At 41.5% G+C, this 12,730-nt stretch overlaps 2 protein-coding genes across 5 annotated transcripts in view; both read left to right on the top strand.

Annotated features, from left to right (window-relative positions):
- LOC117204266 (sestrin-1) overlaps nt 1–12,730 on the top strand; it is a 152,956-nt gene that overhangs the window by 31,538 nt on the left and 108,688 nt on the right. The window lies entirely within an intron of this gene.
- Nucleotides 1,262–11,880, top strand: LOC117204284. Of its 3 annotated transcripts, none has more exons than XM_033441544.1 (2): nt 1,262–1,518; nt 10,570–11,880. In XM_033441544.1, exon 2 carries the CDS (start codon nt 10,771–10,773, stop codon nt 11,035–11,037), a length of 267 nt encoding a protein of 88 aa, XP_033297435.1. In that variant the 5' UTR covers nt 1,262–1,518; nt 10,570–10,770; the 3' UTR covers nt 11,038–11,880. The 3 variants fall into 3 exon arrangements, with proteins under 3 accessions (XP_033297435.1, XP_033297437.1, XP_033297436.1); XM_033441546.1 differs by lacking the exon at nt 1,262–1,518 and adding an exon at nt 1,623–1,645; XM_033441545.1 differs by lacking the exon at nt 1,262–1,518 and adding an exon at nt 6,343–6,463.

Raw genomic sequence — 12,730 nt, forward strand, 5'->3', positions numbered from 1 at the left:
AACCACTGTTCAATCAGTTAAACGCGAAAGAAAGTTTTATCGATTATATCCGGCCAAGTTTTATTTTTCCATCGAATAAAATAATCTGCGTATGTGTAGTTTAAATATTTTATACTCTGAACGCTCCTCTATCCGTTCTTAAACAATCGATAGAGATTATGATGGATATAGAATGATATGTCGTGGTTTCTCTGATTGTCGTGAAAACACGAGAATTTAGGTTACCGGAAATCAGGTTCACACGATTGCTAAGGTTCTGCGCGGCACGCGAGTGGTTTCTCGAGTTCGCAAATCCACGGCTTACAGTATGAAGAAACTTCCCGCTGTATCGTTCATCTGGTCTACGCTTAAGACTCCCCGGATGTGTGTTGGTTGTTTGCAGAAGGCAGCTTATCTTCAAACAAGAGAAATAGAAGAAAGAGAGATAACTAGGAAGTGTGATATTTGCTCCATTCAGAATGTGATTAATTGTTTATCTAACGATACGATGGATGTAAAACGATATGGTTGACTTTCAAATTTGAAGTATCTTTTTGAAAGAGACAGAAACCATTTCATTCAAATATAGAACAATAAAACACCTTTATAATTGTCGTCGTGTTTCTTTTGTGAAACTCATACGACACAAGGCTTCGTGTTGCTTACGATTCCTCGATATTCCTCAACGTAGAAATTTAAACACGTACTATTCTCAGATCTGCTTTATTTTATGTACATTTTTTTATATAAAACTAGATAAGATAAGATTAGTCATTTCGATGGCCAATTCGTGTCCATGAAACACATCGCGAAGAATATAACCACATCTTAAAACAAATTTATCGCGCAACTTAGCACTTTGCCCCAATACTACAAAACGTAGCCATCGTATTAAATTTTCAACACACCTGCCGCAAGTGACCTTCGATTTACGCAATACAAAATCGCGATTGCTTGGACCAAGGCATCGATCATGGTTAACCTGGTCTACTGTTGGAAACTAGCTTTCTTCGATACCGTTATCGTAGCCTGCGTCCCATCGAGAAACACCGTCAGCTGTCGTGAAATTCGCCGATGGTTCGATTAGCGAGAGGCCGTAGAGGCAAAACCGGCCACCCGTTTCGTACACGTCGCCGTACTCGTGGACCAATCGAGCTTCGCCTCGAGGAGAAACGACGAATCACGAGGGTCGTATAGGCGGCGGGGATAGCAAACGTTGTAGGGTCCCCGGTTCTCGCGTCTGTTGCGCGTTCACTAGCTTCCTCCCCTTGCTGGCTCCCGTCGCGACATCGCTCTTCGCGGGTGTTCATTCGCGTGTCAGACGTGCTTGAGGTAGGACGCGCGTCTCTACGTTCCACCTCGTGCAATCTTCTCTCTCTTTCCCTCTCTGTCGAGGTTGAAGAAGGCCAACGTGTCTGTTCCACGTGCGCGACGCATCGACACGACGCGCCTTCGCTTCTTCAGCCCGTTTCCGCATTAGCGAAGACTCACGTGTGACGATCGCGTCTATCTCGTTCATTTTGCTGCCTTGCATCACAGGTACGTGTCAACAGGAACGTGTATGAAACATACACATGTGCTTTTTTTTTAACCTCTTCAGGGATTCGTTTACGTTCGCAGGATTTGTTTCTCTTCGGTCCGCGAGGATAGTTGAAGTGGGAATGATGTAAGTGACAAGTAGAGATGTTCAGGTAAACAGAGGGACGTTGGCACGAAGTTGACGCTTACGGTTTTCCTTCGATATTTCTAAAGATTTAGATAAATTGTTTTTTACATTTACATTTCCAGCATTTAACGGTATATTCGGCACGAATATTCACCACTCATATCGTTTACTGTTTAAATTCTTCGGTAACGAAAGATTTAATAAGTATGCAAAATACCTTCAACAAACCTTAAAAGCTCAATGATCGTCGTACATTTGTTCGAGATCACTGAAATATAATTATCTGTTTCGTTCTTGAAGAGGTTAATCAAACAGACAATGTTTCGTATAGTTTTGTTGTCGTGATCGATATTCGTGTGACGTTTGCGTCACAGTTGGGAAATTTGTATGCTCTGTTCTTTCGTGATACCACATTTAGCTTGGAATGCGTAGGTTTGAATAGTACGCAATGGCGCATTGTTTTTACGGGTCAAACGTGAGACCTTGTAGATTCGCGCGTGCCACCAGCCACGAGTGACTTCCGCAATGTCGTAAATTCGAAACGATGTGTACGCGTGTGCCATAGCATGACAGTCGCTATTTGTCATCGCGGCAATGATCGGGTTAATCGTGTGACATATTCTTCATCGTTATTATTCGATCGTTATTATTAATTCTCTCTCTGTTCGTTAGATGTTCGCTACTCGAATAATCGCTTCGAGTAACGTCCAGTTGGACTTTTACCTTTTCGTTCGACGTTGAGAATGGCTCTAGTTGTTTACTTCCTCTTGGCGACGATATCGCGTCGCGCATGCCGTAAAAGTCGTCTGGGTAGTCGTTCCATAAATTTGCGATGCTAATATCGTATACTAAGAGTGTATTGTATAAGTCGCACGCAAGCGTGAATCTCGTTGCGACAATGTTTTCCCACGGAAGCGTATCCGGTCTTTATGCCCCAAGTTCTGGCGAATTTACACTAGGATCTGATCCCTCGGCTACGAACAAACCATCCGGACAATCGAGCGAATTCCACGATTCCACGCAAAATGTCTGCTGCAAATTTTCCGATAATGGGACCGCCTGAATGAGAAAAACGTTCTGCTCGCGCGGTATTACAAAGCGTGCAAGCGTATCTGACTGTGAACCATTCGGGGTAAGACGTAGAACTCATTACGAGTTTGTTCGATCGTATATTCAGTCCTCTCTCTGTTCGTATTCCTGTGAATTATCGTTAGCATGCGTCATATCGCCATGAAGATTTGACGAAGAAAGCTATCGTTCAGATATGACTAACGTTTTGTTTGCATTATACAGGAACATTTCGAATTCTCAAGGATTTGTCAATAATAAAATTGGTTAGTTTATGAGCATGGAATTATCGAAGCGTAGACGAAAACGTTGCTTAAGCGTTGTCAATTTTTACATTCGTTTTACGCGATCGTAAATTATTCGCAAAGGCAGTTTCGTGTGTCACGTTAGCAATGGTGGACGAAAACAGTGGCGAGGATGAACGTGAATTGATAACACGTGACGAATTTACCAGCGAGCGTAAGCAAGGTGATTCGTGCCAAATTACTAATGCCACTGCCATGATACCTGTAATAGGATTATTTGCCGTTGTGGTTCAAGGCTTTCAGATTTATCCCGTCAAAGTGACGAGCCAACGTAAAATATCTTATGTATGCGAATTATGACACGAAGCTGAAATATTTCTCCTCAATTCGAATTTCGCGTATGAATTGAAAGTTGCTCGGTTTCGTTCAAAGTTACTCTATCAGCGCGTACTTCAACGATATCGATATTATTTATCGCCAGACAGTACTTCATTTTGAGACATTTATTTCTATAATATTTCATTCGTTATCGTCCCGTAATGCAATTCCGCTCAACGTTTGCTCATTTTTTCTGACAACGTAATCGTGCGTTTATTGTGCAAAGAAAAGGGTCGCGATGATTTCTTTCGATCTCGTCAATTCGACGCGTCAATTTTTCTCGCCTTTCTCTCTCCTTTTCTCTCTGCATCTTGGCGAAATTCTCGAATGCGAAGTTTCGCATTGTTGGCCCTGTCAGACTCGAGCCGTGTGCATTTAAATGCGCGTAAATACGTTTTATGCACTCGTTTACTAGGAAAATTGTGTCGCCATCGCTGAAACGTCCGGTGTAGACGTTCGCTGGCGGAACGAACAAAAGACCTCGGGGCGTTCGTTTCAAAGCTTTTGCGAGAGCGGTACACAATCCGCGCGCGTCCTCGGAAAGCCCGCTAGATTCGAATTCCATACGTACCCATTCGACGAATATTCGTCAGCGATAAAAAGGAAAAGCCAAAGTTCGTACTAAAGCGCGTAATCTGAAAGCCCGCTACCACGGCAAAGCTGTATTGTATACTTTTATGAAATGTTCGCGTGATACGCTGATGTAAATTCAGTTTCTTTCTCTATTCTTCCAGTCTTTTTTTTTTTTATAGCCGTAAATGGTCATTCTCAGGTCGTCCTTAAATGACATTTTAAAATAATGTCAAGCTTAAAAACCTCTCGAGCAGCTTGCAGAAAGGAAACTTTAGGTGCATACGGGTCTGGCGGTTTCACGTTTCTTTTACGACGCGCGCACTGATATGCAAATGATGTGCAAATTTCCTCGTTCTAAAACATGCTAAAAAGTCCCATCGCACCCGAGCAATTTGCTCACGTCGCTCTTCACAACTTAAATAATACCGTCTTCCCAAGCTCGTCGAGACGATTTTAAAATGAAATCTTCGCCGATTTCGCCATCGGAACAATCCAATTAATTAGCATCCATCTTCCGGTCTCATCTTTCGTGTATCTCGATTCGACGTATTCTCGAAGAACTCGAGCGTATAACTGAAATGGAATAACTGACTCGGAAGATTCGACGGATACGACGAGTTAGGAAGGTTACGACGTGGAACTAACATAAGCAAACGGTGTCATCTCTTTCGTAATTCGCTAAACTGCAACGTTTTACCTGAATGTTTTCGCGCGAATATTCAAGTGGAAATGTTTGCCGTGACTCGGACACGACTGAATATCGTTGCCTTCTTATTAGGCCGTCTTTAAAGCCGAATCAGCTTCGTTGCGTCTCCCTGCTACGAATCTCCAATGAAATTAACTCGATGCAGCCGGTAACGATTGCCATTCCGTTTCTCCGATCTAATAATGTGCTGATTGTATATTTAAACACAGCGGAAAGCAATTTCTTGCACCTGTCGTGCATTCATTCGACGCTCGAAAAGCCGAACAATGTAGTTATAAGTTGTTGATCGTGAAAACGCACGTTTTTCTTATAATCGTGTGCTTGCTCGGTCTATTTTCTTTTTTTTTTTTCTTCTTCTTCTTTTGGTTGCATCGAGTGATACGGTGATAGAAACTCGTTTCAAGAATCTTGTTTCTTTTAACCAGGAAACCATTAGTTGACTGGATAAAAGCTTGCGAAACTACTGTCACTGAACCGCCAATTTGGGTTAACTTGACAGAGAATTGCCATTAAAGACTCGGGGAATTAAGACGTGTCGAATATAGTGGCCGAGTTCTTACAGTGGACTTTCCAAACTTTTCATTCTCTTGCTTATGTTTCTTTCGTTTGAAAATTAAATTCTTTTTTTTTCCGTTTCGTTGGTATTATGATTTTTGTGTTCGAAATGCAAGGGATGAGATTCATTTGGGTATTTGTAGACAGTTTAGTTCGGAACTCGGTTTCCTGTTTTAGCCGTGAACTAGTTCAACGATCATCGTGGTGAAATCGTTGGAAGCTCCGGGTATTAGCTCAATTTGGAAAACACTTTACCGATTTTATATTTTTACGACGATTTCTCGAGCAAATTGAAAGTAGCTATAAATTTTTAGGAAATCGTTGCGTGCTCCAAACAAAAATAAGGCATCTATTTTAGCGATGAAAAAGAAAACTACGACCTAGAAAAAAAGAACGCGCGACTCTCGCTTATACTTTCTAGAATGTTCTCTTTCGCGCAACACATTTTTATCGCAATATTCTCTAACGAGAGAGCGGCGGAACCGTTTGCAAAGTGTTTAATCCGAAATTACCACAATTAATGGAACGACACATTTCTCGAGTCGCTCTTTGAAGGAAAAGTAAGTCTCGTATATTTAAGTGGTTCAAACGTTATGTATATGGCTGTAGGATTTAACGTCAGAGTCTACCACTGAAAAAACTCTGATTACATCATTGAAACTTCGTGATTGAATTACAGACGTTTGTGCAGTTCTAAGAAATTTAAATATGAAAAACTGTGCAACATATTCAAAGTTGTAAAACATTCGTTGGAATATTTACGAGGCGAAGTAAATGATTTTTCAATTGTTATTTCAATTAGCGTATGCTCATAAAAATAGAAGTCGCACAAAGATCCGTAATGTAATTATGACATTTCCAAGTTTCCACCGCATATTGTAAGCGGCGTTCCTAGAGTCTTAGAGTTTGACTAGTGTCGTAGTACTATGCAAGTTGGCACGACTCGTTCGTTGCCTTAGTTTGCTGTATAAATGAGAAAAACCCGTTGTTCCATTTATTCTCCGACGGATTAAAATACTCTAAAAGGGACAGTCGGCTGTAAAAGTGTCTGACCACCGAACGCCCGCTTCTACTTAATTTCGCTGTACTGATTCTCGATTCGCGTCCCTCGTTTTCGTTATCTCAGTTTTATCAAACATTTGCCGAGATAAGATGAACCACTTGACACGCATATACGTACACAGAGTATAGGTTGTTTCAGTTTAGTCGATTATTTTGTCCATTGATCTTCGTGGATTCAAGCTACGACAGCTTTCATACTAAAATATCCACCATTTGATAAACTGATTACAGGTATTTATGGAAATTTATATTTTTATGAATATAACGCGAGAAATGGAACCTAACTAGAAATTTCTTTCGCTTATTAAATATTACAATATCCACGTTGAATATTTCATATAATTTTGAATGCTTCGTGCATTCTCTATATTCTTGCATCTTTAAATTCCTTAAATAAAATTCATAAATATCCGCACGCTACTTATGAAAAATGTGCATCCATTTTCGTCATTAATTATTCTCTATTCAAATATATTAATATATATATATAACTTTCCGCGTTAAGAGGTTGAAACGCAGCTTCCGAAAAGATGTATCGATGTTACAAAGTACCTTTATGATTCAGCAATTTTCGCGTTATGTGAACTCACAACGATGCATCGAATTATGAATTTTGCGTAGCTGTTAATAACTCTCGTATCGCGGTGGCTCGATTTTAAAACCGATATTCGATAATCTGATCGGATTAAAGCTTGAAATGCACGCGTGCACCGGCAGAGAGGCGTTCCTGTATTGTGTTTTCGAATAATTACCGCTCACGTTTGTAATCAGCCCGCGTGTACTCTCCTTTTTCTCCTTTCTTTCTTTCCTCCATGGAGCTGCGCATCGAGAGCTGGCAAGGTGATGTAACTGGCCGCGTATGCCCACTTGGGTACGGTCAAGCGTGTTGTTGTTCCTGAATCTCATTACATCCTTCAGCGAGCAATGAACAAAAGCAGGCTGAGATAAAGCACCGCGAACTGCATCCCTCCGAGCATTTGCTCTAGCTCGGTCTGGCGATAGTCGCGTGTAATGGAATTTTTTATATCTTTCCCATATGCTTGTCCGTTTTTCGATTTTTCCACCGATACGATAACGTTTCGTTACTTTTTGCCAAACCTCATGGGCTTCCGCGATGCAGCTTTATATTTTCGTCGCATCGTTAGAAACGAAGATTACAGAGTAACATGACAAGTCACAATCCCCAATTTTTACAAGGAAGCATTTTTACAATTTTGTTTCGTTGTCGATCGTTCTCGTATTACTAAATAAGACAATTTTCGATTCGGCCAAAAATTTTGCAAATTTTGCAAAGAGTTATCGACCCGTATTTGTTCAAGATAGGGCAACGATTTATAACGATATGAGCCGACCGATTTACCGAGCAAAGTTCACTGCTACGTCTATTATTAAAGTCGACCGGAATCTGAATCGCCGTCGTAGTTAAGTCAGCAGCCCATTGTGTTTTGTGGCATGTGAACGTTGCGTAGCGTTCTCGACAGAGATTTATTACGAGCGACGTTGATTAGGTATCGCACTAGATTTAATTAAGTGGCTACATTCGTTTAATTTATCGGCAAGAAAAGCAAAAAGAAGACAGAAACACTTTCCTCTTGCCTAGTTTTCTACTTGATAATGCCTTAAACTTCGTCTAATCGGTACTAATAGTCGTCGAAGAAGCGAAACTAGGGCAAAGCTCGATGCAGAACGTGGCAGAAAGGCCGTACCGATGAAAGTTCTCCGTTTCCGAACTTAATGCCTCTTGACCAGTTTTCACAGCTTATTATTGATGATTCGTTTCTCCTGAGAAACGGCCGACTCGCTCGATCACGTACTCTGAACGGTCTTATTTTTTCGCTGAAAGATTTATTACTTGCTCGAATCTGTCAGACTCTTAAAATTCTTCCTTTCGACCGTCTTATTCATCTTCATGTAGGAATTTCTCCATTGCGTGCTATCTGTCGTTCGATTAGCTTCTTAACGTGTTACGTACTAAATACTTGTTTCCTCGAGAGATTTGTAATTCTGATTAGTTATTTACTCTACTCATAGTATACGTACACATCGTAATTAGGTGTAATACAGCATTATAAGTTGGAGTAATTAAAATGTTATTTAAATGCTGCGAATCTTGTCACTTTGTGCCGTTCTCCGCGAGAGGAAAAAGCAATTTAGCATCTTTAATCTTCGCGTTACTAGATTTCAATATCTCTCCACAAAGTGTTCGTCGTATTACACAATTGCTCACATTGTAAAAATATTGTAACGATTTGCTCGCGGTTAACTTATTTACGATGGAACGAAATTTCATAATTGGATTTATATGAAGATTATAAAACCTCGATAAAACGCAAATCTGACTGTTTTTCTCTCGTGATGTTTTCACATAGGGAACTGTATGCCCTAACGTGAATCGAATACTCCTTATCACGCAAACGTTTGTTGTATCGCGTTTACTGAGAACTGTATCGTAAAATTTTACTTTCCCAATTCAGACGGTAAGAGGCTGCGGTAAGATAAAACGACGATTGAAAACGTTTGCGAATGTCACGTAAAATTAAGGATAAAAAAGGAGTAGCTGAGCGATAACTTAACTTGACTGTGCTTTTATAGCTTTTCGTAGGCTTTTATTCGCGAAAACGATTAAGTGTAATGTTACAATGAAGTAGCGAAGTTAAAATAGTTGTTCAAATCGCGGCCAAACTGTACACGAGACTAGTCTCGTGGTCGAATACTAGCGGTTTTTATATGTCGCGTTTTTAGGTGTTGAGGGGCAAGGGGAAGATCCTGATTGTCCTACGTAATAGGGAAAATGTAATGTTGGGCCATGTGCAAAGGTCAGGTGAAAACCTAACGATTCGCTGTCGGGTAGTATGGAATGGCGTGGATTTGGGTATGGTCGTTACCACATGAACGTCGTCGACGCTAACCTACCGAATTTCTTATTAACAGGTTAACGATATCTTCGAACCGAACGTTGTTTGCGTTGTAATCGTATGGTATCACCTGCAGTGAATCGCGGCTAAAGTTTCGTGGACCAAGCCCGCGAGTTTCGCTTGGTTTAGCAGTCAACTTGGCTCGGTGTTCGCTGAAGCTATGGTGGAATAGCTGAAGTTGCTTCGATTAATTCTCGTTTCTGGCCGCGCGGGAAGTTGATGGAGCGCCCACGGCATCAGTGTCTGCGTATTAAATGCTCATAAATCCGAAGCACCTGCTAGCTAAATCTCCAGTCGCGAGTTGAATTTCGTAGCTTCGTTTCCCGCTTAATGGCCGCATTAAGCCTGGCGAAAGCTGGCGTATTGTGTTTTCCTATTTTCCACGTGTAACGAGAGCTTAACATTTTCAATGAATTTCTACCGAACAAGTTTTAAATTCTCGTTGTAATTAATATTGTAGTATCGCGGACGAAAGGCCTAAGAGATATCGGACGAACCATAAACAATGTCGCGAGAAAGCTTAAGCGTCGACAGGCTCAACGATGTATCGTCGGTCCTTCGATCGAATAGTTACACGGAAAAGGCCTGTCTGACCTTGGCCACGAGCGGTTGCGAAACACGTGCGTGGTGGGACTAAGACAAAAGACAAAGGGATGCTAAGGGACAAGGACGAGTTAACAAGCAGTGCTAGTTGAGAAGTCAGAGTGTGCGAATTGCGTTGTCGAGAGAGCGCGGTCCGCGTGTGCGAGAGCGTTGGAACCGAGGTGACGAGAATTGCAAATTAACTATTTAGTTGTCTTAATTATAGTACGTTGTTGTATTTAGTTCACGTTAAACAACTATCGTTTCCTGTCTAACCAACGCCCGTTTAATCTAAATGAAATAAACTAATTGTAGTAAGATCCTACAATATTTCGTTACATATTGTCAGGAACGAAGAGATAATACAATTTAGTACATAATTCTTCGAGAATCGTATTTTTGTTTATCAATCCTAGGTCCGTTTTCATGGACCGTCGTCTGCTGATCAAGTTTGCAGTTCACTAGCACGCGAATAAAAATAACCGGAACTCGGTTTCTATACGGTGTACCTTCTATACTTCTTTTTCTCGTATTTTCATTCCGTTCGGAAGCAATTAGCGTCGGTCAACATATTCTTATTCAGTGAATAGATATAATGCTTAAAAAGCATTTAAGAAGATATTGTATCGTCGTCGATAAGCTGATAAGTGTCGTATGTTTTGCGGTGAATCACTGCCTCGAGTCAGTCAGATTAGATTATTTGTATCTTCTATAAAAATTAGAACGGTGGAAGATAAGATTAAGCAACGTCTCATCTATCAACTCGACTATTGTCCGCGTAATTGACGTCCAAACAATCTACACCAGTGTCCTCTTGATTAACTCTGTATTGTCTTGCAGGTAGCGGAATACCGGTGGTCTCAGCCTTGAGAACGTCCAAACACGCAACCTGACTCTACGAATAAGACACCGGTGAACAAGCAGCGACTTTTTCGAAAGAAACCGGATGCTCCAGTTCGCCTGGAAAACGTCGAAACGACAGCGAACGAGTAGAAACAAAGAATTCTGTCAAAGCATACGGTGAAGAACGAAGGATCAAACATGATGACTCGTATGCTGCTGCAAGAACCTGGATGGAAGATCGAGCGCAAAGGTTCAGCGTTGTTGCTTCGAAGGGACAGCTCGCATCTGAAGAGCGGTCGAGTCTGTTTCCGGTGCGACGTCGAAGTCCATGAATTCGAGCGTGACGAGGATTACACGATCGAGGCGGAACCGGAGGCAGCTGCCAGTCCGCTGGCAATGTGTGCCAGTTGCTTGGCGGCTCTTTGCGTGACCGTGATTCTACCGTGGCTGTTAATCGGTGGTTAAACACGCCTCTACGAACTGACGATTTTGGGGGGCGGGGTGTTGGGCGATCGTATAACCTCTGGCAACGGAAGTCGTCCGAGGATTCCTCAAAGATGATGGAACAATTGCTTGACGCGTAGGTCGAACACAGAGAGATCGTTGACTACGAAAGGTCTGTTGGAATCGCTGATAGGTGGAAGACGAAGAGGATCAGGTGGATTTCAGCATTCGTTGAAGAGATTCTCATCGAGAGACTCGACATGGAAATGGATAAAGTTCCTAAACGTGGTAGTTTCGTTAAAACGAGAGTTGCCAGTTTATACATTGACGATGTATGTAATTATTTATACGATCGGTATGATTTCCTTGAAACGAAAGAAACACGAAGGAATTTCTGAATCGTGAAATGCCTTTGGCGTTTCTTTCTCCGAAAGAAAAAAGTATTTTTGAACGAGAGCGACTAAACCTCGTCTCTAAAACACTCTACGACTTTATGTTTATTCGTTGATCTTTGTCGTTTGCTTTAAGTTTCCGTTCCGTAACGAGAAACACGACAGAAACGCGGCCTTTAGATGGACTCGCGGTTCAAGTAGATTTTGTGCGAGTCGAGAGAAAGAAAACGGCTCGGTATGGACGTTCTGCATAGATGCGGAAAACGAGATGAAAAAAAAAAAAAAAACACATCAAAGGGAAAAGGGTGTATCCGAGCGTACGTTAAACCTCCTTACTCGTTTGATGGTATCGACAAATCCTCCATGTAGTCTCTGAAACGAAGGCGATCTTGTGCCAAACGAGAGTAGAATACTCGAGATATTCGTTGAAACCTTTCGTGATTCGCAGTCCGCTTACTTTTGCACACGCAAACACACGTTCTTTTCTCGATACTAGCTACATCCCGGCCTGAACGCGCGTGCATTCGTGCACACGTGCATCTTCCTTTTCTTCTTCTATCGATGTTCCGTGTAATAATCGAGTCGTTACATCTCATTCGAACGGGAAAATATAATGCACGATACACATCGTCCTTGTTCTCTTCCTTCGATATCGTTTCGAAACAATAATCTTACCGTTGCGTTGAGCGGATTCCGCTTCTATTCCGACGTCCGCGTTCGATTCTCCGCGATCAATTACATATTTTTCGCCGGCACGGTCCGAAGACTTGGTAAAACTTACAAAGTTCTGCACGGTGCCAAGTCAGCAAATGGAAAAGTTGGAGAACGACGAACCGGCGTCGGATTGAGAAATCGAGCGAAGTTTCGAACCCGTCGACTATCGATAACGTTACAGTCCGTTGCCTGCCGAACAAATTTCCAGAAACCAGAGAATCAACGGTACGTCGAATAAATTTCGGCTGGACGTCATATTGGATCCTTGGATCTGGAAAGATTTTTGTTACGATAATAACGCGATTTTAAATGACACGTTGTAAATATTGAAGTATCTATAGATGAATTTGAAATTGTGAATTTGTATTTGCGAGGATCTTTAAGGGGGTATTCTGATCTAGAGGCATGAATTTCGGGCGATTTTTCAAGCTCTGTACAAGCGAAACAAAAAATATTTTTGTTATCCTTCTTTTTAGCTTTCTTTTTGTTTATTGATATTTCGAGGTCATCCGAAACAAAAAATGCGAACGGATTCTTAATTAGTATGTATGCCGCTATCGTCTAAACCTTGGAAAAGTCAATACAACATTTTTTTACAAAATGACGGC

This window comes from Bombus bifarius, unplaced genomic scaffold (genome assembly GCF_011952205.1).
Source record: "Bombus bifarius isolate JDL3187 unplaced genomic scaffold, Bbif_JDL3187 scf7180000007977, whole genome shotgun sequence".
Lineage (NCBI taxonomy): Eukaryota > Metazoa > Arthropoda > Insecta > Hymenoptera > Apidae > Bombus > Bombus bifarius.

What these genes read in the sequence shown, in the direction of transcription:
- LOC117204284 (XM_033441544.1), top strand. Translation starts at nt 10,771, where the DNA reads ATGATGACTCGTATGCTGCTGCAAGAACCTGGATGGAAGATCGAGCGC.